We start from the raw sequence: 26,463 nt of genomic DNA on the forward strand, positions 1-26,463 counted from the left end.
ACTGACAAAAAACCAAAAAGCTTCAGGCTGCCCAGTACCGGAGTTAAAACTCTAGCATTGTTACACATGTACACACACACACACACACACACACACACACACACACACACACAACATAATCAAAAGCAATATCCCAAATGTCTTCCAACTTCCTGTGGTGCAGTGTTAACTATTACAACTAAGACAAAAGGCAGAATCCAGGGCTGGGAATGTGGCCTAGTGGTAGAGTGCTTGTCTAGTATGCATGAAGCCCTAGGTTTGATTCTCAGCACCACATATACAGAAAAGGCTGGAAATGGCATTGTGGCTCAAGTGGTAGAGTGCCAGCCTTGAGCAAAAAGAAGCCAAGGACAGTGCTCAGGCCCTGAGTTCAAGCCCCAGGACAGGAAAAAAAAAAAAGCAGGATCCAGTATAAACAAATCCCAAGGCTTCTTCCATATCTTTGATACAATACCCTAGAAGAAGAGTTTTGGGATATAATCAGAAATGACACATGGAATATGAGCAGCTTGAATACATGCATATATTTAATGAAACAGTTCATTAACAACAAAAAAGTCAGAAAAATTAATGACACCTTAGTGCTTGGAAGAAAATGAGTTATCAAGAGAAAATAGCCACTGACAGAGAAGGCTATATGAGTGAAACAAAGGCAAATGTAAAGATAGGATGAGATGGTATGAAAAGAGGGAACTGAGAAGCATCCATCTGCCAGAGCTCCGTAGCTGCAGCCTTGCTGTACGCTATACAGGATGGAGGCAGTGAGCCCAGACAGGCAGGAGAGTAGAGCAATACAGAATCCAGGAGAGGAAGATGAAAGAGAAGAAGACAGAATTACCAAGAGATGCCAATAAGGCCTTTTGTTTCCTCTAAAGTCTAAAATAAATCTTAAGTTTTAAAGTATGTTAAATTCAGTGATCGCGTAATGAATGGCACTAGGAACTATAAGGAATGTTGGAGGGAGTGGTTCGTAAACATAAAGGAATGGCATAAAGCCTGCTCACACAGAGCTTACAACCTATGAGGAGACAGATTCTACACATGAAAATAACTACAAAACATCCCTACAAAGGAACATACATACAAATAAATGTACATATGATTAACCAATATAGGAAAGCTAAGGAGTACTATTCACTAATTGCTTAGAAGTCCCTAGGTCTTGCAGGTGTACTAAAGGAAAAGATGTCAGACTTTTAGTATTACATTAGTGGAGAGTAAAGCATGTGCAAATGTATGGAAGTTGGAATAAAAGTCTTGTTTAGTAAGCAGACTAGCTTGATTAGAGTAGAATGTTCAAACAGATCCAGTTAAGTGTGATGAAACAGTAAAGGTCAATTTGGTGAAAGAGACTGAGAGATCTGGTCCCTAAAATAAAATGAAAAAGGAATGAAGGATTTCATGCTTTCTTTACACAAGGATAAAGTGGCCTCAGGTCCAGGACCACTGCTCTCAAAACTTTTGTTGTTACTCTAAGAGATATAGCAATCCTATTGCAATCCCATAGCTATATCTCTTATACCTACTATTCCTAGTAGAGGGGCACTCAGCCTCCTTGAGCAAGCAAAAGGAACTGCCTTCTATAAGAGTTGATTTACGGGGCTGGGAGTATGGCCTAGTGGCAAGAGTGCTTGCCTCGTATACATGAGGCCCTGGGTTCGATTCCCCAGCACCACATATACAGAAAATGGCCAGAAGTGGCGCTGTGGCTCAAGTGGCAGAGTGCTAGCCTTGAGCAAAAAAGAAGCCAGGGACAGTGCTCAGGCCCTGAGTTCACGGCCTAGGACTGGCCAAAAAAACAAAAAAAAAAAAAAAAAAAAAGAATTGATTTACTTCTAAAAGCAAGGAAGTAAAAAAAATTCAAGGCAATTCCTATGAAGATCTATCATTCAAAAACCACCTAGAGGGCTGGGGATATGGCCTAGTCGCAAGAGGGCCAGCCTCATATACATGAGGCCCTGGGTTCGATTCCCCAGCACCACATATACAGAAAATGGCCAGAAGTGGCGCTGTGGCTCAAGTGGCAGAGTACTAGCCTTGAGCAAAAAGAAGCCAGGGTCAGGGCTCAGGCCCAGAGTCCAAGCCCCAGGACTGGCAAAAAAAAAAAATCCACCTAGATCTTGGTAATATCAATTGTTCAATAAGTATATCCTTGACCCTTGCTACTAATTTTTGGTGAGTAGTAGATTGTATAGGACTACATAATTTTTTATTTTGAAACTATTGTGACAACCCACTTCCATCCTATCAATGTAGAAATTAAGAACAAGGATGAGAAGAGCCCAAATCTATACAAATTCTCCCCTGATCTTTTAAGTGGAAAGGCAAACATCACACCTTGGAAAGAGGTTGTTCTCAGCAAAAGTAAGTGAGACCTTTTCTTTAAGCCTACTGGTCTGAAGCTATTCCAGAAAGAAAAAAGGGTTCAGGCCAGATGTTCAGCAGCAGCCAGAGTCGGAGCCTACTTCACGAGAGTTCCGTGGAGAAGTGCTGGGTCCTACTGATGTTGCAATTGACTGCTGAGGTCCAATCTTGATGCCATTTGCCTGCAGAGGGAAAATAATTTCCACCTCAGTGCTAAAGTGAATGGGAGAAAGGAGAAGGGAGAAGGATAAATCATTAATTATAATAAAACAAAAGTGTCCTATGTGACCTATGTACCTATGTGACCTAACAAATCGTGTGCAACAACAATCTAGGACAGGGAAGGATGAGTAACTATGGTATAAGAATCACAGTGGACTAGAAGAGGCTCTTGCACCCATTTTTAAGGTGTATTGCTATACTTAAGTTTCATAGCTATGTGCAAAAATAAGATGTGACTAGGCAAGAATAGTAGGAGCCAAAAGAGTAGAAGTAGCATACTAGCATATGATTTTTGCTTTGTTCTCAGATATGCTTTATAGTAATTGCCTTCTTGGGCATTAAGAATTATATCTCTCCCAGGCACTGGGGGCTCCCACCTGTAATCCTAGTTACTTAGGAGGCTGAGACCTGAGGATCACAGTTCAAAGCCAGCCCAGGCAGGAAAGTCCATGGGACTCTTATCTCCAATTAACCACCAGAAAACTGAAAGTAGTGCTGTGGCTCAAGTGGTAGGGTGCTAGCCTTGAGGTGAAGAGTTCAGGGACAGCACCCAGGCCAAGTTCAAGCTCCATGACCAAACACACACACACACACACTCCGAATTACATCTCTATAATTCTTGTAATTACTCTGGAACTGTAAGAAACTGAGGCTGAGAAGAAAAACTCCCAAATTGTCTAAGTCTTTTAGGTGACCAACTAATAATCTCTTTAAGAGGCAGAAAATAAATGACATACTCCTATGTGAGTCTATTAGAAGCAATGAACAAGCTTAAATTGGCAGAGCTACAGTTAGCGTGATATTAGATGGGAAATAACTTACATGCTAGAGATGTTCCAATCCTGTTCATAACAAAACACAATTAACTGCCAGTCCTCCACCCCCACTTTTCTCACCTCATTGTGGACATCAAATAAACCCTGCTGGATCTTCCTATATATTTCTTTGGCTGTATTAATGAAGGCCTGAGGAGATATAAATCATTTATTACTCTTAAGCTTAGATAGAGAAATGAGGGGAAGAGAATACAAATATTGAGATTTCCAAGGTGAACTAAAAAAAGGGTTAAAATGTAGATAGTTCCCTTAGATGTTTCTGAAAACGCCACTGAACAAAAGTAGGCAAGGTACATGCCTGTTAATCCTAGGACTCCAGAGGATGAAACAAAATGATGGAGAGTTCAAAGGCAGTCAGGCTGTCTGGGCTCCAAGGCAAAATTCTTTCTCAAACAACAACAACAAAAAAAAACTCAAGGGAATATGGCCTAGTGGTAAAGTGTTCGCCTCGTATACATGAAGCCCTGGGTTCGATTCCCCAGCACCACATATATAGAAAATGGCCAGAAGTGGCGCTGTGGCCCAAGCGGCAGAGTGCTAGCCTTGATCAAAAAGAAGCCAGGGACAGTGCTCAGGCCCTGAGTCCAAGGCCCAGGACTGGCAAAAAAAAAGAAAAAAAAAAAAAAAAAAAAAAAGAAAACCTCAAAACAAAAAGGGCCTGGCAACAGTGGCTCATACCTGTAATCCTAACAACTCAGGAGGCTGAGATCTGAAGATCACAGTTCAAAAAGCCAGCCCTGGCAGGAAAGTCTGTGAGAATCAATTAACTATCAAAAGGCCAGAACTGAGCTGTGGTTCAAGTGAAAGAGCACTAGCCTTGATCAAAAAATGTCAAAGACAAAAAGAAAAAAGAGGGCTGGGGATATGGCCTAGTGGCAAGAGCGCTTGCCTCGTATACTTGAAGCCCTGGGTTCGATTCCCCAGCACCACATATACAGAAAATGGCCAGAAGTGGCGCTGTAACTCAAGTGGCAGAGTATTAGCCTTGAGCAAAAAGAAGCCAGGGAGAGAGCTCAGGCCCTGAGTTCAAGTCCCAGGACTGACCAAAACAAAAGTAATGTTGGTAGACTTATAAACACTTGTATTCTAACACTACTAGTACTCAGAAGATGAGATAGGATGATCACCCATCCAAGGCCAGCCTCAGTTACACAATGAGCCCTATCTCAATTTTTTAAAAAAAGGTGGGGGGAAGGACAGAGGGAAGAGATTATATGATATTTCAGTCCTGACCCAAGTTCTCCTAGGATTCCTAAGTTGGCACCCTCTGCAAATAGAATATGCACTCTTCTCCATTGAATAGTGAAGAGAGATAGTCAACACAGGCCTAGGAACTTGTAGTAGCCAACTAAAGTAACATATAGGTAATAGTGGTATCTAATCTACACTTACCAATTAGAGCTACTCAAAGCAAAAGTAAAACATCAGAGGTTAGAGGTATGACTCATAAGATAGAGCACCTGCCAAGCAAGCACAAGGCCTCAAGGCCTGAGTTCAAATCCCACAATTGAAAAAAAAAAAGTAAAACTTCAAGATTCACTATAAAAGAAAATGGAAAATGAAACTACACCTTTCTTTACTCATTCTTAATAAAAGGACAAAGATAATGAATGGTGTGCTCTGTGTAAAGCCTTCCTCATTCTTTTTCAAGTAGTACCTCTTCAACATTGCAGGCCGTTTTGGCTGAAGTTTCCATGAAAATAAGTCCATGCTCTCGAGCAAAAGCCTCTCCTTCCTCTCTCTTCACATCCCTGCGAGATTCTAGGTCACTGCAAGAGATTGAGAAGAAAACTTAAAACACCATAAAAATGAAAGAAGGACTCTATTTCCAAAAGAATCTCATAACAGTTTCAACCATGAGGTAATTTTTTTTCTTTTTGAAAACTGTACTTAATCTTTAAATGGTGGTATGAAAGAGTTTAACATGTCCACGTAAGTGTCCAGGGCATCTTGACCAGGGTCACCCCTCTACCATTTTCTCTTTCTCCATTCCCTTCCTCCAGTCAAATCAAGTTTTGTACATCCCTTTTCACATGTATACATTGATTAGTCAGACTATATTTGTCCCCATTTCTTTTTTGAAGAATATTTTTATTATCTTTAAGTAGTTGTACAAAGGAGTTGCCATTCAACAAAGCAGTTTATGAATATAATGCATCTTGATCAATGTCACACCTTTCATTTATTCTTACAAGAAATCTTTTTTGTTAAATAATTTTGTTTATTTTTGTGTTTATGTGGTACCAAAGAATTGAACCTAGGACCTCATACATGCTAGGCAATCATTCTACCACTAGGTCACATTCCTTGCCTATCTCCATTTCTTTTACTCATGTGCTAAACTGCGTGTTAATTGTTCAAAGCTTTTACTCCATAGTTTCACTCCTGCATACACTATAATTCAATCTACTTGTTTGTGTACACATGCATATATCCTTGTGTATTTACATAACAGATTAAGATCCAGGTTGAGAGAAAACAGAATGTTCTCACTGGAACTGTCCACATTAGCAATGGTTCACTAGTGGAGGAGTAGAGCTACTGGATATCCATGGCTTATGCCTGCCTCTAAGGTTTTCCCACTAAATAAGGTACTGGCTTAAAGACTAGGACATATGTATTTAGACTATTAAAATATCTCTCAATGTTTACTATCTTTAGTGCTTTTATATATAGTTAATGGGTTTTGAATTTTGTCAAAGGCTTTCTCTGATCTATAGGGATATTTTCCCTTACATTTAGAAATGTGTGCTATGATATATATGTGTATGTATATGTATCACATGTACTACATATATATAAATGTGTACTATGATACATATCATAGTACAATGTAGTCTTAGTAGATTTTAGAAAGTCTATGAGGTAATTCTTTTTTTGTTTTGTTTTGTTTTGCCAGTCCTGGGGCTTGAACTCAAGGCCTGAACACTGTCCCTTGCTTCTTTTTGCTCAAGGCTAGCACTCTACCACTTGAGCCACAGCGCCACTTCTGGCTTCTTCTATATATGCGGTGCTGAGGAATCGAACCCAGGGCTTCATGTAAGTACTTTACCACTAGGCCATATTCCCAGCCCTGAGGTAATTCTTAAAGAATGTAGATCCTAAATCCTACTCTCTAGTATAGATTTATTTATTTATTTATTTATTTATTCATTCATTCATTCATTCATTTATTTTGGTGCTGGTACTGGCCTTGAACTTGGAGCCTGGGCAATGTTTCTAAGCTTTTTTGCACAAGGCTGACACTCCACTCCTTGAATCACAGCTCCACTTTCAGCTTTTTTGGTGATTAATTGGAAACAAGAGTTTCACAGAAGCCAGGCACTAGTGACTAACACCTATAATCCTAGCTACTCAAGAGGCTGAGATCTGAGGATTGCAGTTCTAAGCCAAACTAGGTTGTAAAGTCTGTGAGACCCATACCTCCACTAAAACTACCAAAAATGCTGCAAGTAAAGCTGTGGCTTAAGTGGTAGAGCCCTAGCCTTGAGCAAAAAGCTAAGTTCAAGCCCTCAGACTTTCCTGCCCAGGCTTCCTTCAAACCTTCATCCTTAGATCTCAGCCTCCTGAGGTGTGACACACCAGTGCCCAACAGACCTACTGATTTATTTATTTAATTATTTATTTTGGGTTTTTTTTTGGCCAGCCCTGCGGCTTGGAGTCAGAGCCTGAGCACTGTCCCTGGCTTCTTTTTGCTCAAAGCTAACACTCTGCCACTTGAGCCATAGCCCCACTTCTGTTTTTTTCTGTTTACATGGTGCTGAGGAATCAAACCCAGGGCTTCATGCATGCAAGGCAAGCACTCTACTGCTAAGCCATATTCCAAGCCCCCCTACTGATTTTTCAGATTCAAGACAGCTTCATGGCTGAGTAAATACCTTACTCTATTACAGAGGAAAAGACATCTGAAGAGTTAGGTAAGTCCCACAATCACTCAGAGCTTATGTCCTACACTTCTTTTCTTTTACAAATGTGGTCTAGGAGAACAAAGTAGAGATGGGAGGGAAATGCTTGTCACAAGAAAAGAGCCATAAGATTTCCTATCCTGTAATGATGAGTATCTTCTTGTACAGGAAGCAATCTACACTGGAATATGAGAACAGTTGCCACGGCTCTCACCAGTCTCAGGTGAAGAATGCATAAAAGTGATGTAGCACCGGTAATTAAAGAAGTGAATAAAACTAGGTGATACATGGAGAAAAAGATCCAAGGGAACAGGTGGCATGGGAAGACTGAACAGCAGAGTAAAAGGTTGTACAAAAAATGATACTGTTTAGCTAGGTGCTGGTGGCTTATGCCTGTCAGCCCATCTGTGAGACTCTTATCTCCAGTTAATCACTAAAAAGCTGGAAATGCAGCTGTGGCTCAAGATGGTAGAGTGCTAGCCTTGAGCAAGACAGCTCAGTGCCCAGGCCCGTAGTTCAAGCCTCAGGATGGGTATACACACACAGAACCAGGAGGAACTCTGTCTGCATGTGAATACTCCCTTATTTGTTCCCTGAGCCCCAATGATCCAAGCTCCAATCTTTATTTCCATATGAGTGTCAAAAAAGGCAATTCTCACACTAACACATCAAAATAGAACTTCTACCTCCTTACAACCTGTATTTTTCCATGCTTCCACATATCAATAATTGGCAAAAGACAAAACCAAGGTGTTGACTGATAACTTTCTTCCCTCACTGCAAATATGCAAGCCATCCCAAAGAAAAATACTTCCAAAATACATGTTAAAATTTTTCTATTCAGGGTCGCTACCACAGTCAAACCCACCAGTTTCCTGACTTAGACTGCAGGCTCAGTTGGGACCCAATTTCAACCTTTGCTCCCCTCCAGGGTGATCTTTAAAATATGATCAAGTCACTTGTCCACTTAAATGAAGGACTGGATACAGCTAAGTTGTAGAACCTTTGCTTGGCACACAGGAAGGCCACCAGGTGCCAGTGGCTCACACCTATAATCCTAGCTAGTCAAGGAGGCTGAGATATGAGGATCACGGTTCAAAGCCAGCCAAGGCAGGAAAGGCCATAAGACTCTTATCACCAAAAAAGAAAAAAGCAAACAAAAAAAACCTCAGCAAAAGCTGAAAGTGGTGCTGTGGCTCAAGTGGTAGAGTGATAGCCTTGAGCACACAGAGGCTCAGGGACAGAGCCCAAGACCTGAGTTCAAGCCCTAGGACCAGCAAAAAAAAAAAAAAAAAAAAATTAAACCTTATACTCACATATCCAAACTAACTGTAAGTCTCTTGAAGGGTCAGCCAAAACTGACAACCAGTAATTTATGCTTCTTTAAAAAAGTGAGGTCTGGGAATATGGCTTAGCGGTAGAGTACTTGCCTAGCATTCATGAAGCTCTAGGTTTGATTCCTCAACACCACATAAACAGAAAAAGATGAAAGTAGTGCTGCCTTAAGCACTTTTCCTTTACAACTTCTAATTAGTATAAATCATTTCATATTTAAATGATACAAATAATTTTATATGTTCCCACAGGACTAAAGCTCCCTAAGAGTAAGAAAATGTTTTCACTTTGTAAACTGAGGGTCTGGCCAAGTATCTAACATGGAAGCTTTCAGTAAATCAGAATAAACACAAGCAGGGTGCCAGTAGCTTATACCTATATCCTAGCTACTCAAGATCTGAGAATCCCAATTCAAAGCCAGTCTGGAGAGGAAACTTAATTGGAGACTTTTTTTTTAAATTGTCAAAGTGATGTACAGAGGGGTTACAGTTTCATATGTAAGGCAGTGGGTACATTTCTAATATAACTTGTTACCTCCTCCTTCATTTCCCCCCTCCCCCCAATTGGAGACTCATCTCCAGTTAACCAGCTAAAAGCTAGGAGTAGATTATGGTTCAAGTGGTAGAACACCAGCTTTCAGTACTAGGAAGGAAGGAAGGAAGGAAGGAGGGAAGGTAGGAAGAAAGGAAAAAAGGAAGAAAAGAAGGACGGACAAAAGGAAGAGAATCTCAATGTCCACAGACTACCTAGATGACTCCTGGTAACTTTTTTTTTTTTTTTTTTTTTGCCAGTCCTGGGGCTTGAACTCAAGGCCTAAGCACTGTCCCTGGCTTCTTTTTGCTCAAGGCTAACACTGTACCTCTTGAACCACAGCACCACTTCTGGCTTTTTCTGTTTTACTGGGGAATCAAACCCATGACTTCATGCATGCTAGGCAAGCACTCTCCCGCCAAGCCACATTCCTAGCCCCAATAACTATTCTTTATAAAGATCAAATATTATGCCAGGCACCAATGGCCATGCCTGAAATCCTAGCTTCAGGAGGCAGAGATCTGAGGACTAAGCTTCAGTGCTAGCTGGAGTAGGAAAGACCATGAGACTTTTATCTCTAATTTACAACTCAAGAACCAGAAGCAAATTGTACTGTTGTGCCAAGTCGCGAGACAACCATCAAGAAGGCCACCAAGACTCAGACATTCCAAAAAGCAAGGCAAGACTTTATTCAAGCGGGGCCGCGGCCCGGGCCTTGTCCTACCCACCGACACAGCAGAGGTTAGGAGGCAGCCCCCAGCTGCGATTACACAGAGCTTATAAAGGCAAAAGACAAATTTACAGCAATCAGGTGTTTAAGCAAGCAAGATTACGAGTACAAATCTGATTGGCTCAGGGCTGGAGGCATTCTAGGGGTGGTTAGAGTTAAGCATTCCCAGTCATTAGAGTTCTCAACCAGCTGGGTCCTAATAAGCTTGTCCTGGGTTTGCTCACAGGGCCTGCTTATCTCAGGTTTACGTGGTAAAGTGGCGTTTGCGTGGAAAAGTGGGGCCTGACTTCAAAGTCTGGCTCTTCACTTCCCCCCTTCATTCCCCCCTTCTGATAGGTAACTCGAGAACCAATCGTGGTTCTCCTTGCTTAGTTTGATTCTGACTGAGAATCGGTAGGGATAGATTGGTATTGTGCCCACAATACCATAAAAACTCATAACAAATGCGACAGATAAACAGTTTTACACCGAAGCCCCAATTCTGACCCTATTTATATTATAGCCAATTTGATTACATACCAACTTTACCATTTGTTACATACTCACTTTAGGGATTGTCTTTCTCACTGGAACATTCTGTGACAATTTACTTTTTAAATCCCTTTCTTATCCAGAGGAAACCCTTTCTCTATCCCTTTCTCCAAGGCGTTCTATACTAACCTTCCTCTTTACATTTCCTGGGGCTTCTTTGCTGCTAGAGTTTTAAAGTGTCTACATTTTCCGGTTTATCTCAACTACATCAAGGCAATTTACTGTGACTCCACGCACAGGCTGCTCCTAAGAAGCCAGACCAGAGTCAACTATCATAAGCCAACTATTCTATATCTATATTTTATATTCTATATCTATATTCTATATCTATATTCCATATCTATATTCCATATCTATATTCCATATCTATATTCCATATCTATATTCCATATCTATATTCTATATCATGAGCCAACTATTCTAGAGTGGAATTCTCCAGTTTCCAGTTACTCCAAATACCTAAGGTTGGCCAGTGGCATCTGTAAGATTCACCCCCAGGAGGGCTCCATGAAGATGCCCCCAGCAGTTTAAATCTCTGTCCAGTTACCTTGGTACCTGGCATTCCTGATGGCAGTTACCTCTCTCTCTTCTGAGGTCACACCCTAATCCATCTGGACACATTTAATACTCTTGGACACACCTCCCACCCCAGGTATTGCCTGGAAGTGACTCTCCAGCCTGTCATACATGCTTTGAATTTAGCAGCAGGCCAATCTGCTTGAAAATTTCTTACAATATCCAATTTTCTTAATAGAGCTAGTTAGCAGATCCAAAGCACTTTCCAGCAGAAACCAGCTGCGTATGATAAGAGTCTGATCTGAAGATGTAGATTCTTCCAGATGACTGTTAGACTCTCTCCTTGATCCTCACTCAAATGCAATGGGCAGGGGCCGTGGTGTCAGGCAACAGTGGCTCCCAGTGGTTCCAGTAGAATGTCACACCTTCTGGGTTACCTGCAACTTTCTCCATAGACTGGTTAGAGAAGCTTAACTTAAGTTAACCTAAAGCCTAACTTTAGTCAAATTTCCTAGTATTTTCCTGATTCCTTCTTAAGCACACTAGCTTTTGCAGGCTGGCACATTACTGAAAGTCAAGACAGCTTTAGGCAATCAATGGCCCTTGGGTCATTTTGCTAGGGCAATAAGTTTAAATCAGATATTTCCAATAAGGCTACGATTTTTTTTTTCTTTAACCAACATAGGCGGCTTGGCCTGTAACCATTTCTCACAGGTGCAGTCTATACTGTTACCTCTGTTTTCCATGCCTCTAGTTTATCCTGCCTCATCTTCCCAAAAACAACTCTGGTCCCTTGGTCCTAAAAGGGGAGGCTGATGGGCAAAGATCATCCATCTTCTATAACTTCTTCAGGCTGACTCAGGGGCATTGACCTTACCTAGCCAGGAACCTATATCCTTAAGTCTGCTTTACCAAGGGGCTGCAGGATCAGATGTCCATTAGGAGCTTTACTCAAAACTGGAAATTACATTCAACATTTTAACTTTCAACTACACAGACTTCTTTTTGGGCTACCTCAGTGTAGTCTTTTAACATTCTAGTTTGTAAAAGCTTTTTCCTGACTGGCTGGGGAACTGATCTGATGACCTAAAAAAAATTACCTTTGCAGGCCTTTAACAGATCTCAATACGGACACATCTCAGGTCTACAAGCTTTCTTTCCTAAACAGATGCATCAGCTTAAAATTCTCACTGCCAGTCAGAGCTTTGAGTAGATGCGGGGAGTTGAGATTTTAAACTATCCTCTCATTTGACAAACTCACCCTTACTAACCACTATCACAGATGACTGGCAAGTTCCTGCCCAGTAGACAGACATGGGCATTGGAAAGGCATGCTTATGAACTATTCTTCTAGGACTTCCTGGCTTTGATTAACTTTTGAAAGGCCAAACAGGAGTGACTAGGATCTGACACCATCTCTGCCATCCAAGCAGCGGCTTACTGCCTCTGGATGCTCCATCACTTTTGTCCCAGGAGGAATGACTTTCCACTAGACTTGGACTCAGGGCCTGAGCGCTGTCCCCCAGCTCTCCAGCTCAAGACTAGCACCCTACCACTTTGAGCTCCACACAACTCCGTTCCCAGCACTCTGCTGGCTGATTAGAGACAAGTCTCTCACAGGGACCTTTCTCTGCCCCGGCTGGCTTCGAACCACAGATTTCAGATCAGTGAGTCTTACAAGAGGCCACTTTACTCCAATTAAAGCAACAAGGTGGTCCACACAGAAGTAGTTTTAAGCATGCTCTTACCTGGAACTTACTAAGGGCCAGTATTAGATCTTGACAAACTTGTAGGAATTACCTGTGCTTCTCTGTGGGCCTGCTGGAAACTGTTACAAAAAAAAAAAACCTACAAAGAAGCTGGAATGGCAATTAAACATTTTGGTAGCCATAATTCTCCTTTTCTCACTTTGCAATAATTATTTAGGACAATTTTACTTCCATATTTCTTATCTAGAAATGTATTCTTGATTTCCAAAGCCTTTTTACTAACCCAACACTTTAGCTTTTTTTGTTGTTTTTGGTTTTTTTTTGCCAGTCCTGGGGCTTGGACTCAGGGCCTGAGCACTGTCCCTGGCTTCTTTTTGCTCAAGGCTAGCACTCTGCCACTTGAGCCACAGCGCCACTTCTGGCCATTTTCTGTATGTGCGGTGCTGGGGAATCGAACCCAGGGCCTCATGTATATGAGGCAGGCACTCTTGCCACTAGGCCATATCCCCAGCCCCAACACTTTAGCTTTTATCTGCATTGGAAAAACAAGCTCACAGGCATTCTGAAACCAGGTGCTGCCCTTTGCCTACGGGCTGCTTGTTTCAAAAGAGCCTCTTTTTTTTTTTTTCTTCAGTCCCAGTTACTGCATGGCATGAAGACCTTTGAACTCAAATGACAATTTTTCCTTAATGCAAAAATTACAATTAGAAATACTTATCCATTCAGCTTTCCAATATATTAGTGAGAAATATTGGCCCATTTTGCCATTTCTTTCTACATAGAGTTAACGAGAGTTTACTTCTATCCCCATTAGTTTAATATATATCCTTTTAAATCCAAATTTCTGACACTTAGCTCCGATTTTTTTTTTTTTTTTTTTTTTTTTTTTTTGCCAGTCCTGGGCCTTGGTCTCAGGGCCTGAGCACTGTCCCTCTCTTCCTTTTTGCTCAAGGCTAGCACTCTGCCACTTGAGCCACAGCGCCACTTCTGGCCATTTTCTATATATGTGGTGCTGGGGAAATCGAACCCAGGGCTTCATGTATATGAGGCAAGCACTCTTGCCACTAGGCCATATTCCCAGCCCCGATTGATTTTTTTTTTTTTTTTTTTTTGCCAGTCCTGGGCCTTGGACTCAGGGCCTGAGCACGGTCCCTGGCTTCTTCCCGCTCAAGGCTAGCACTCTGCCACTTGAGCCGCAGCGCCGCTTCTGGCCGTTTACTGTATATGTGGTGCTGGGGAATCGAACCTAGGGCCTCGTGTATCCGAGGCAGGCACTCTTGCCACTAGGCTATATCCCCAGCCCACCAGCCCCGATTTTTTAATTAAACATTTTTTAACTATAGTTCCTCTTTAAAACAATGCAATAGGGGGAGGGGGGGTATGAGGGACAAGGTAACAAACAGTACAAGAAATGTATCCAATGCCTAACATATGAAACTGTAACCTCTCTGTACATCAGTTTTATAATAAAAACTTAAAAAAAAAAGAGAATTTGACTCTCGTTGGGAAAATTATGAAAAAAAACAATGCAATAATCCTCTAAAGCATTTGGTAATGCCCAAACTTGATGACCATTTGAATTTAAACTTAAAACTCACTCAATTTTACATCATACTAACAGTCTTGAACATGTTCACACTCACACATGCACACACACATACATATTCAAAAGATCTTAAAGCGCGCAGAATAAGCATCGGCCGTACATTTTAAGACAAAAACCTTTTTTTTTTTTTTTTGGCCAGTCCTGGGCCTTGGACTCAGGGCCTGAGCACTGTCCCTGGCTTCTTCCCGCTCAAGGCTAGCACTCTGCCACTTGAGCCACAGCGCCGCTTCTGGCCGTTTTTTCTGTATATGTGGTGCTGGGGAATCGAACCTAGGGCCTCGTGTATCCGAGGCAGGCACTCTTGCCACTAGGCTATATCCCCAGCCCCAAGACAAAAACCTTTAACAAATGATTTTAGCATTCTCCAGCCTCATTTTCCAAGGCTTGATAGTTTTAGTAAAACATTTTAAACAAATGAACAGCGCTGTTTCCTTACCTTCGGAGTCTGGGGTCTTGGGGGTCTCTGGGGCGATCCCAGACGAAACCCCAAATGTTGTGCCAAGTCGTGAGACTACCACCAAGAAGGCCACCAAGACTCAGACATTCCGAAATGCAATAGCAAGGCAAGGCTTTATTCAAGCGGGGCCGTGGCCCGGGCCTTGTCCTACCCACCGACACAGCAGAGGTAAGGAGGCAGCCCCCAGCTGCGATTACACAGAGCTTATAAAGACAAAAGACAAAGTTACAGCAATCAGGTGTTTAAGCAAGCAAGATTACGAGTACAAATCTGATTGGCTCAGGGCTGGAGGCATTCTAGGGGTGGTTAGAGTTAAGCATTCCCAGTCATTAGCGTTCTCGACCAGCTGGGTCCTAATAAGCTTGTCCTGGGTTTGCTCACAGGGCCTGCTTATCTCAGGTTTACGTGGTAAAGTGGCGTTTGCATGGAAAAGTGGGGCCTGACTTCAAAGTCTGGCTCTTCATTTCCCCCCTTCAGTACAACTCATGGGGCTCTGGAGAGGGAAAGGGGGAGGGGGAGATGGGGAAAAAATGAGGGAGGCGGTAATAAGTTGAACAAGAAATGTACTCACTGCCTTACATATGAATCTGTAACCCCTCTGTACTTCACTTTGGCAATTAAAAAAAAAAAGCAGAGCTGTGACTCAAATGGTAGAGCATTATCCTTTAAAAAAAAAAAAGCTCAGGGACAGTTCCCAGACCTTGAGTTCAAGCCCCAGGACCAGCAAAAACAAGAAAGATCAACTATTACCTCTTATTCCCAATGAGCATGATAACCATGTTGGAGCTGGAATGCTGGCGGGCATCCTCTAACCATGAGGTCAGGTGGTTAAAGGTCTCACGTCTGCAATAGAAAAGTTCAGAAAGTAGCTCAGAAGTCCATCTCCAAATGCCACAGCAATTCCAAATGTAGGGAGGCATGGAGGAAGTGACATGCAAACAAAAAAGTAAAACAGAGGCATCCCTAGTTAGCAGTGCAATTCAAACCAGTAGACAGAGAAGACTAGGGAGAAGAGTTTCTATCCCCTCCATGGACTCTGGCTCACCTGGTAATGTCGTACACTAGCAGGGCTCCAGCTGCTCCCCGATAGTAGGAACGGGTGATAGAACGGAAGGATTCTTGCCCAGCCTTTTGTATCATTATGACAACAAAACACCAATAAAACTAGGTTATTTCAGACAAGTGACCTAATGACCTAACACACACATATAAAGGACTTAACTACATGAAGATTGTTATTCAGGTAAGAGAATTATAGAAAGGAACCCCTGACTGCCAGAGATAAAGCTTAAGGACAAAATTTTCAATGCAAAAACAATTGATATTTCAGTTGGATTACTCTTCCCTTTATGAGATTATCCATGAAATTGCTTCATGTTTAATATCCCTAGATTTTAAACCAGCCACTAAATGCCAGTAGCATTTCAAAGTCAGCAAGAACATCAAAGACCTTGGCATACATTTCCCAACCTAGGTGAGAACTAGAATCTCAGGGTATGTTGTATGTTCAATTTCAAATAGAACATTGAATATATCATGTCACTCTTCTGGATGATCTTAGAATGCCACAGTACCCTGAGAAATAGAAGATTCATTCCAACAAATCAACTTGGAATACCAAATACAAAACACTAAATTGAGCATAAACTAATTGGCCTTTAGAATTCTGATATTAGCAGGAATACCTGAATGTCTCCTGCTGAGACCCTGCCAGGAAAATAGGAATAAGGAACAAGTACCACAAAAGAAGAAAAGGAAGGGAAAGGAAGGGAAAGGGAAAGGGAAAGGGAAAGGGAAAGATAACGACACTGGTGGTACACACCTGTAATCCTAGCTACTGAGAAAGCTGAAATCTGAGGATCATGGTTTGAAGCCAGCCTGGGCAGGAATGTCCATGAGACTCTTATCTTCAATTAACCACCAAAAAACTGGAAGAGGAGGTATGTTTCAGGTGGTAAAGAGCTAGCCCTTGAACAAAAAAACTCAAGGACAGTACCCAAGCCTTGAGTTCAAGCTCCAAGACTAGCATGTACACAAACAAGAAGGAAAAGAAAGAAGAAAAAAAAAGAAAAGGAAGGAAGGAAGGAACAAAGAAAGGAAAGAGAGAAAGAAAGAAAGAGAGAGAGAAAGAAGAGACTTTTCGTGCCATAATCTTATTTGTAGTTGGGCAAAAATATTGCTTTATTTATATCTGAGCAATTAATTAACTCCCCATACATACTGATGCTTATTTTTTCTCTCTCCCTCTTTCCTTCCTTCCTTCCTTCCTTCCTTTTCTTTCTTTTCTTTCTTTTTTTTTTTTTTGTTCCATTCCTGGGGCTTGAAGTCTGGGTCCTGAGCTCCTTTTGCTCAAGGCTAGCACTCTACTACTTGAGCCACAGCTCTACTTGAAGCTTTTTCTATGATTAATTGGACATAAGTCTCATGGACTTTCCTCCCCTGGCTAGCTTCAAACTGTGATCTGCAGATCTCAGATTCAAGTAGCTAAGATCACAGGTGTGAGCCACTGGCACCAGGCTACTATGCTTTCTTGATGAAATGCTTTTTTATTCCTCTAGGGAAGGAAAAGTATCTTTTAAACAATTTGAATACACTGTGCATTGAATCTACCCTGCTAGCAAATTTTCCATACTTTTGTTTTGTTTTGTTTTGTTTTTTTGGCCAGTCCTGGGGCTTGGACTCAGGGCCTGAGCACTGTCCCTGGCTTCTTTTTTTGCTCAAGGCTAGCACTCTGCCACTTGAGCCACAGCGCCACTTCTGGCCATTTTCTGTATATGTGGTGCTGGGTAATCGAACCCAGGGCCTCATGTATATGAGGCAGGCACTCTTGCCACTAGGCCATATCCCCAGCCCCTTTTCCATACTTTTGATATTATTTATCCAATACATTTACATAGAAGTTGTGAAAACTACTATTTTTTTTTTTTTAGTGCCAGTATTGAGGCTTGAACTCAGGCTTCATGCTCACTCAGCTTGCTTGCTCACAGCTGGTATTCTACCACTTGAGTCATGCACACATCTAGCCAGATATTTTGCTGGTTATTTCAGAAATGGAGTATAGCGGACTTTTCTGCTCAGGCTTGCTTTCCTTACAATCTTCTAATCTCAGCTAGGATTACAAGGGTGAGGCACCAGTGCCTGACTTACCATTCATGTTTCACAAAAAGGGAACTAAATTGAGGATGTAGTAAGATAAAAGACTCTCACAAAATAATAGCAATAATGGTGAAGATACTAACAATAACATAATAGTCTTACTATTTTTTGTACAATTTATCAAGGGTCAGAAGACAGAAAAAATTATCTCAGTTCCCTCAACAGCCCTGGGGGAGATAGTTATTTCTCTTTGAAAATGGGAATGTAAGGCTCAAAGGGGCAAGTTCAGTAACTTACCAAAAATTATTCAGTAGTACTATAATTTATTTATTTATTTTTGCCAGTCCTGGGGCTTGAACTCAGGGCCAGAGCACTGTCCCTGGTTTCTTTCTGCTCAAGGCTAGCACTCTACCAATTGAGCCACAGTGCCACTTCTGGATTTTTCTGTATATGTGGTGCTGAGGAATCGAACCCAGGGCTTCATGTATACTAGGCAAGCACTCTACCACTAGGCCACATTCCCAGCCCCTACTATAATTTAAACTTAGAATCTTAGGGAAAAAAAGTTTTTTCTCTGACCTATTATACTACATAATCTACATCGGGGTTTGATTGATAAGAGACCCAGTCCACTAACTCTGAGGTTCTTTTTCCAACAATACCAGACTGATATAAAAAGAATCAAGAGGTTTGACACCAATGGATCATGCCGGTAATCCTAGCTACTCAGGTTTCTGAGATCTAATGGTCCTAGTCTGGCCGGTCAGGCAGATAAATCCAGGAAACTCTGCTCCAGTTAACTGGCAAAGAGTTGGTAGAGAGAGGTATGGCTCAAATAATACAGCACTAGTCTTGAGCAAAAATGCTAAGGGACAATACCCTAGACCTGAGTGCAAGCTCCAGCATCAGCATCCAAAAAAAACAAAAACAAAAAACCATCATAAAACGGGGCTGGAGGCAGGCTCAAGTGGTAGAATGCCAGCTGAACAAGCAAGCTAAGCAAATATGAGGACCTGAGCTCAAATTCCACTACTTGAAAGAAATAAAAATTTAAATCAGAGGTTAAGAGGTAGGTTAAAATACCTAATTAAGGGTCACAATAACAAACACTTGACCTCAATAACAAAAGAAAGAAACACGAAGCAGCTGTTTAAAACCAAAGTCAGGTGCTAGTAGCTCATACCTGTATGCTAGCTAGTCATAAGGCCGAGTAGCTGAGGATGGAGATTCAAAGTCAACCCAGGCAAGAAAGACTGTGAGACCAAATTAACCACTAGAAAGCCAGAAGTGGAGCTGTGGCTCAAATGGTACAGCACTAGACTTGGGCAAAAAAGGCTGAGGGACAGCTCCCAAGCCATGAGTACAAGCCCCAGTACTGGCATGAATAAATAACTCTAGAACAGCAAGGAATTACTTTTAATTTGTATATGTATGTGTGTTGGGGGCACAGGGAAATCAGAGAGGAATACAGAGGAAAAGAGGAAAAAACAAACATAGGAAAAATAGCTTGGACACAACTTGAAAATATAATGGTTTTAACTCACAGTTCTGAGAAGAAACAGTCAAATAATAAGTACTAAGCAGGTGAAGTGAGCCAGACCCAAAGAAACATGGACTCTATGGTCTCCCTTATTGGGAATAATTAGTACAGGTTTAGGCAAGTCATAGCAGAGCATCACAAGGGCCCAATAGCTATACCCTTATGATCACATAAGATGATGCTAAGTGAAATGAACACCATGTTATGGAAACGATTGTTATATCACAGTTGTAACTACTTTCAACGTCCCATCTGTATCTGTAACTTCTATTATTGATGATGTTCTTGTATCACCTTCCTGTGGTTGTACCTACACTATCTCTGTAATCTTATCTGAGTATATTGGAAACCGTGTATACTGGTATTAGAAGTAGGAAATTGAAAGGGAATACCAAAATTGAAAGACACAGGGTAAAAAAAGACAAACAACTACAAAAGCAATACTTGCAAAACTGTTTGGTGTAAGTGAACTGAACACCTCACGGGGGGAAAGGGAAAGTGGGAGGAGGGAGGGGGGAAGGGACAAGGTAACAAACAGTACAAGAAATGTATCCAATGCCTAACGTATGAAACTGTAACCTCTCTGTACATCAGTTTGATAATAAAAATTTGAAAAAAAAGTACTAAGCAGGAAGGGTATATAAGAAAAGAACCAAACAAACAGAAAGAGATTTTACCTAAATATTAGAAATTATTTTCTAGTCACCTTTAACTAAATAGAGATTAAGATATTTTCCTCAGGGGAAAGCAAAGTATAAAGTAAATGAGAAAATACACATGAAAAACACTTATCTAGATGAAGCAAAATTATACTAAGCCAAGATAAACTTTGGCAGTACTACATTCATCAAATTTTAAAATACACACAACTTTTGCGATAGAAATTCCATTTCTGGGCTAGTATTCTATAGAAATTTTCAAACATTTGCATAAAGACATAGTAAATAAGGACATCAGATAAAGCTTTGCAACAGTCAAAAATGAGAAACAACCTAAATTTCCATCAGTGAGAAGATGGCTAAGTATATTTAGTATATTCTGGGCTGGGAATGTGGCTTAGTGGTAGAGTGTGCACCTAGCATGCATGAAGCCCTGGGTTCTATTCCTCAAAACCACATAACCAGAAAAAGCCAGAAGTGGCACTGTGGCTCAAGTGATAGTGTGCTAGCCTGGAGCAAAAGCTCAAGGACAGTGTCTAGGCCCTGAGTTCAAGCCCCAGGACTGGCAAAAACAAACAAACAAACAAACAAATAAATCTAACATATTCTATGACTAGTCACTGGTTAAAAGATTGAGAAGGTCTGGATGTATTGATATGGAGAAATCTCCAAAATAGAGATTGTCATTTTTTTTTAAATCCCTTTTATATATCCTTTATATATTAAGATTCTTAAGGCATATATACTCATTAATAATGATTCCTCTGGCAAAAAGGCAACTAAACTGAGAGGAAGAAGAGTTTATGTGTATAAAGTGGACATTCACATTTAACGCTATAAACTTAAATTGTTTCATCTATCTATCTTTCCTTCTTCCTTCCACCCTTCCTTCCTTTCTGTTTTTTTCATTTGTGGGCTTGAACTCAGAACCTTGGGTGCTGTCCCTGAGCTTTTTTGCTCAAGGCTAGTGTTCTACAACCACTTTGAGGCACAGATCCACTTCTGGTTTTCTAGTGGTTAATTGGAGAAAATAGTCTCATAGACTTTCCTGCCCTAACTGGTTTGGAACCAGGATCCTCAGATCATAACCTCTTTAGTAGCTAGGATTACAGACGTGAGCCACCAATGACTGGCCTTGGTTTTATTTTTATTTTAAAATCAAACAATTTAAGTTTTGGGCTATTTAAAACAAAGATAAAAAGACACAGCTTTTTTTTTTTAAATAAGGTCTCACTATGTAATATAGGCTGGCTTTAAACTCAAGATCCTCTTGCCTCTGTTTACAGAGTGCTGGGATTGTAGCTATCCATCGCCACACCTTATAGAGTAAGATTTTAATGTTAGATTTGGATTTTGATCATTGAATAAATCATTTTGTCTTCTCTTACCGTGTCCCAGATTTGCAGTTTGATTTGTTTTCCATCAATGTTGACCATTCGCGCTCCAAACTCCACTCCTATCAATGAAGACCAAGAAAAGAATATGAGCCTCATGAACTAGACATGTTGAATGGGAGTTTCATGCTTTTACTTAGATGCTTTAACTTATCCTTTGCTTGCTCTCAGTGCCAGTAAGCCCATGCTGCTACCTACTTGTTCCTGTTATTTTTGCTTTCCTTTCATTTATTCATTTCTCTCCTAAAGTTAAAAAGTTGTGTTCTAGGGCAGGGGTGAAACTTAGTGGTAGAGCACGTGCCTTGGTTTGATCCTAAGTCCCTTGTCAAAACTGTGTTTGGTAATTATACTCTGAGAAATGTAACCAAAGTATACCTGAGAATAAAATTTAAGAAGTAAATGTTAACCCTCAAATTTAAAAACATTTAATTTTATAACTTAAAAACTTTTTTTCTAGGGCTGGGGATATGGCCTAGTGGCAAGAGTGCGTGCCTCGTATACATGAGGCCCTGGGTTCGATTCCTCAGCACCACATATACAGAAAATGGCCAGAAGTAGCGCTGTGGCTCAAGTGGGAGAGTGCTAGCCTTGAGCAAAAAAGAAGCCAGGGACAGTGCTCAGGCCCTGAGTTCATGGCCTAGGACTGGCCAAAAAAAAAACAAAAAAAAACACACATTTAATTTTATAACTTAAAAGCTTTTTTTCTAGGGCTGGGGATATGGCCTAGTGGCAAGAGTGCTTGCCACACTATACATGAGGCCTTGTGTTCAATTCCCCAGCACCACTTATACAGAAAATGGCCAGAAGTGGCGCTGTGGCTCAAGTGGCAGAGTGCTAGCCTTGAGCATAAAGAAGCCAGGGATAGTACTCAGGCCCTGAGTCCAAGCCCCAGGACTGGCCAAAAAAAACAACAACAAACCTCTTTTTTTCTGGTCATGGGGCTTGAACTCTGGGCCTGGATACTGTCCTTGAGCTTTTGTGCACAAGGCTAGTGCTCTACCACTTCAGCCACAGCTCCTCTTCCAACATTTTTTTTTTTTTTGCAGTTTAGTACAGATATGAGTCTCATGGACTTTCCTGCCTGAATGAGCTTTGAACTATGATCCTCAGAGCTCAGCCTCCTGAGTAGCTAGGATTACAGTCATGAGCTATAGGCGTCAGCTAAAAAACTTCTAGTTGGGTTTTGTTGTTGTTGTTTGTTTTTGTTTTGTTTTGCCAGTCCTGGGGCTTGAACTCAGGGCCTAGGCACTATCCCTGGCTTCTTTTTGCTCAAGGCTAGCATTCTACCACTTGAGCCACAGTGCCACTTCTGGCTTTTTCTATTTGTGTGGAACTGAGGAATCAAACACAGGGCTTCATGCATGCTAGGTAAGCACTCTACTGCTAAGCCACATTCCTAGACAACTTATAAAAATTTGAAACTGTTTTCTGCCATTGTCTCAGGGTACCCCTTGGTTATATGTATTATATGAAATATCATTTCTGTTTTTGTAATTCTGAAAGTCTTCATTGAGGAAAAGTACCTATCTAAGAAATAAGTCCTCTGGAACAATGATTCATTTCCAGTCACCAATTACCAAATCTCTTGGTAAAATAGCCTTTCTTTTTTTTTTTTTTTTGGCCAGTCCTGGGGCTTGGACTCAGGGCCTGAGCACTGTCCCTGGCTTCTTTTTGCTCAAGGCTAGTACTCTGCCACTTGAGCCACAGCGCCACTTTTGGCTTTTTCTATTTGTGTGGAACTGAGGAATCAAACACAGGGCTTCATGCATGCTAGGTAAGCACTCTACTGCTAAGCCACATTCCCAGCCTACTTCTAAAAATTTGAAACTGTTTTCTGCCATTGTCTCAGGGTACCCCTTGGTTATATGTATTATATGAAATATCATTTCTGTTTCTGTAATTCTGAAAGTCTTCATTGAGGAAAAGTACCTATCTAAGAAATAAGTCCTCTGGAACAATGATTCATTTCCAGTCACCAATTACCAAATCTCTTGGTAAAATAGCCTTTCTTATAGAAATCTGGAAATCAACCATCTGAATTAGGCATTTGGTTTACCTAGCATTCTTTATTTCTCTCAAGGTATCATACCAAAACCTTAAATAATGTGACTATATAAAAAATACTGGAAGAGAGGTCAGTTTGTGTTAATTGCTATTTCACTTTGCAAATAGCATGAGGATCTGATTTTGAAGAAAAATCACTAATCTAGCTTGCCCCAAGGATTGATATTCTACCTGTTTTTTGGCCCTGTTTGGTTATGCCCAGTATATGTTTATGGAATGATATAACAAAGTTTTCATTATTTCATCTGCTTCATCAAGAATCAAAAGGCAGGGCTGGGGATATAGCCTAGTGGCAAGAGTGCCTGCCTCGGATACACGAGGCCCTAGGTTCGATTCCCCAGCACCACATATACAGAAAACGGCCAGAAGCGGCGCTGTGGCTCAAGTGGCAGAGTGCTAGCCTTGAGCGGGAAGAAGCCAGGGACAGTGCTCAGGCCCTGAGTCCAAGGCCCACGACTGGCCAAAAAAAAAAAAAAAAGAATCAAAAGGCAACTAGCTAGTCACCAATTCTTTTATGTTTCTTTCTGAATAGCAATAGAATTTTAATGGACAAGAAACAATAAAGTAACTTTTTTTCATCTTTTATGAAATTTTCATTAGTTCAGATTCCTTTTTGTGGTTTTGTTTTGTTTTTTGCCAGTCCTGGGGCTTGAAGTCAGGGCCTAAGCACTATCCCTGTCTTTTTGCTCAAAGGTAGCACTCTACTACTTGAGCCATGGTGCCACTTCCAGCTTTTTCTATATATGTGGTGCTGAGGAATCAAACCCAGGGCTTCATGTATAGGAGGCGAGCACTTTACCACTAGGCCATATTCCCAGCCCTAACTCAGATTCTTACCCTTTGCACATAACGTCTATTAATCTGACTGCCTTGGTCCAGAGAAGGAAACTCAGAAAGAAAACAGGCTCTATAGGACTGTGGGGGAAATATGATCATTCTACTCCACTTTAAAGCTTGCACTGGCTGCCCATTACCACTGAGAATTTCAAAATCTGGTACCTACTTTTTTTCTCTAGCTTTATTTCTTGTTGTTTTCCACATCAAAGTCCATGTTCCAGCCACTGTAAATTACTTGCAATTTTCCAAAAGTGGCTGCAACCTTGCCATCCGTGATTCTTTGTCTTTGTTATTTCCCTTCCTCTGATCATTTCCTCCTTTACCTCTAAAGCCCCTTTGTCTGGCTAACTCTTGTTCATTCTTAACTTCTAGCATCTATCTGCTCCTAGCCTTTTGCAATAAAAACTCAGCCCCCATCTCCTTCACTAGGAGCTACCAACCTACTTAAGAGTCTGCATGATGTTGCTTTACTAAGCATTTTTTATTCTTGCCTCTCATAGTATGGTTTAAGTGATTACTTAATACCATAGGGCAAAATATTGTTTGGTTAATATTATCCTCTAAATCCTTTTCTAACTCCACTGATTATCTGGCTCTGAATAAATATGGAGGGGGGAGGGAAACCTTAGATTTCTATATAGGTAGGATGTGAACATAGCAGTGTGGTAAGAGTGATAATCTTGGGTTTTATTTAGAAACTGCAATTCCATGGCAAGAAAGCTTGCTATGCAAACATTGTTTGGGCTAGCTTTCTAGAAGTTAAAGCCTCTGCAGTCCATGCCTAACTGCAAATGTGTGGAAGATCTTAATATTTCCTCCATCACCAGTGTGTTTATAGAATCCTATATCTTTTTTTGGGGGGGAGGGGTTGGTCCTGGGGCTTAAATGCAGGCCTAGGCACAGTGCCTGAGCTTTTTTTGCTACCACTTGAGTCACAGTACTACTTCCAACTTTTTGGTAGTTAATTGAGGATGAGTCCCACAGACTTTCCTGCCTCAGCTGGCTTTGAACTCAAATCTCAGTCTCCTGAGTAGCTACGGTTATAGTCGTGAGCCATCAATACCCATTGGTATTTTTTTTTCTTTTTTAAATTACTAGTTTTATCTGCCTCTTCAGTCATTCTAACGTTAGAATGGCTCCTTCTTGCTTGCTTCTTTCTTTCCAACACACATACATACATACACATATGCATACCAATGTATTGGTGCATATGCTACTTTGAAAACATGTGAGTTTTGTACTAATTTCCCACCAACTATCAGATGAATTTTGTAATAAGAAGTCATGCTTTTGTGTGGTTTTCTATTTTCTATGAATACTCAAATTTGAAGGAAAAGGGAAAAAGAAAAACCTATGGCAACTAGCCCTTACCTTACATTCATCTCTGAAGTTACCTTTTAATTATTCACATTCTATTTATAGCGTTTGATTAATGACTTCATTTAACATGACTTCGGACTAAGGCAGTGAGAAGTAACTTTTCACTTTGCACACTTAAAGTGGCTAACTTTGCACAGTTTAGCTGGTGGGTTTAACCTCTTCTGTTACCAGTAGCTGTGCTTACCTATTGTGAGGTCGTGGACAGGCTGGAACCGTTTGTCGGTGAACTGCAGGAGGAGACATGACTTGCCCACACCTGAAAGACCAGCAAGCGCATTGCAGCGGCACGCGCCCGGGCTCCACTTCGGAGCCGAGACAGGGAGGGAGTCCAGAGCCCCGCCCCCTGCCTCCCGCCCCGCCCCTCCAGCTCAGTGAGCCCCGCCCCCAAGACCCGCTAGCAAGCTTCCAAGCCGCTCCGCCTCGGAAGGCCGTCCGCCCGCCGATTACCTGTGTCTCCGATGATGATGTACTTGAAGAGATAAGCATAAGTCATGGTCCTGGTGCCTCTGTATTCGGGTCGGCCTGATATCTACCACCACTTACCTTGGACCTCTCTTGCCACTCAGTCTACCGATCTGAGCCCCACCACACTCCAGCCTCTCTAGCCCAGACCAACGTCTCTATTGTTCTTCCCAGAAAGCATCATCTCTCATTCCCGAGTACCCGGACGCGTCCTCTAGCTCCACTACCTGTCATTATCCCACCGAGCGCCAGGGGGCGGTAGCTAGTCTTTCCATCTGCTCCGCACAGA

The 26,463-nt window shown here is 41.4% G+C and overlaps 1 protein-coding gene across 2 annotated transcripts; it reads right to left on the reverse strand.

Annotated features, from left to right (window-relative positions):
• Window positions 1–2,212: 2,212 nt before the first annotated feature.
• Window positions 2,213–26,406, reverse strand: Rab2b (RAB2B, member RAS oncogene family). Of its 2 annotated transcripts, none has more exons than XM_048355760.1 (8): window positions 26,160–26,406; window positions 25,897–25,968; window positions 21,426–21,493; window positions 15,788–15,870; window positions 15,493–15,624; window positions 5,080–5,191; window positions 3,483–3,551; window positions 2,213–2,546 (listed from the first exon to the last, which is right to left on the reverse strand). In XM_048355760.1, exons 1-8 carry the CDS (start codon window positions 26,203–26,205, stop codon window positions 2,439–2,441), a joined length of 690 nt encoding a protein of 229 aa, XP_048211717.1. In that variant the 5' UTR covers window positions 26,206–26,406; the 3' UTR covers window positions 2,213–2,438. The 2 variants fall into 2 exon arrangements, with proteins under 2 accessions (XP_048211717.1, XP_048211718.1); XM_048355761.1 differs by having other exon boundaries at window positions 15,493–15,585; window positions 26,160–26,402.
• Window positions 26,407–26,463: the final 57 nt, after the last annotated feature.

The sequence above is a fragment of the Perognathus longimembris genome, chromosome 10 (genome assembly GCF_023159225.1).
Source record: "Perognathus longimembris pacificus isolate PPM17 chromosome 10, ASM2315922v1, whole genome shotgun sequence".
NCBI lineage: Eukaryota > Metazoa > Chordata > Mammalia > Rodentia > Heteromyidae > Perognathus > Perognathus longimembris.

Excerpts from the sequence above, each read along its gene's own strand:
- Rab2b (XM_048355760.1), bottom strand. The coding sequence starts at position 26,205 with ATGACTTATGCTTATCTCTTCAAGTACATCATCATCGGAGACACAG. Across the intron at positions 21,494-25,896 it reads TGTCCACGACCTCACAATAG|GAGTGGAGTTTGGAGCGCGA; the intron begins GTAAGCACAGCT and ends CTTCATTGATAG. Across the intron at positions 15,871-21,425 it reads AACTGCAAATCTGGGACACG|GCTGGGCAAGAATCCTTCCG; the intron begins GTAAGAGAAGAC and ends ATGATACAAAAG.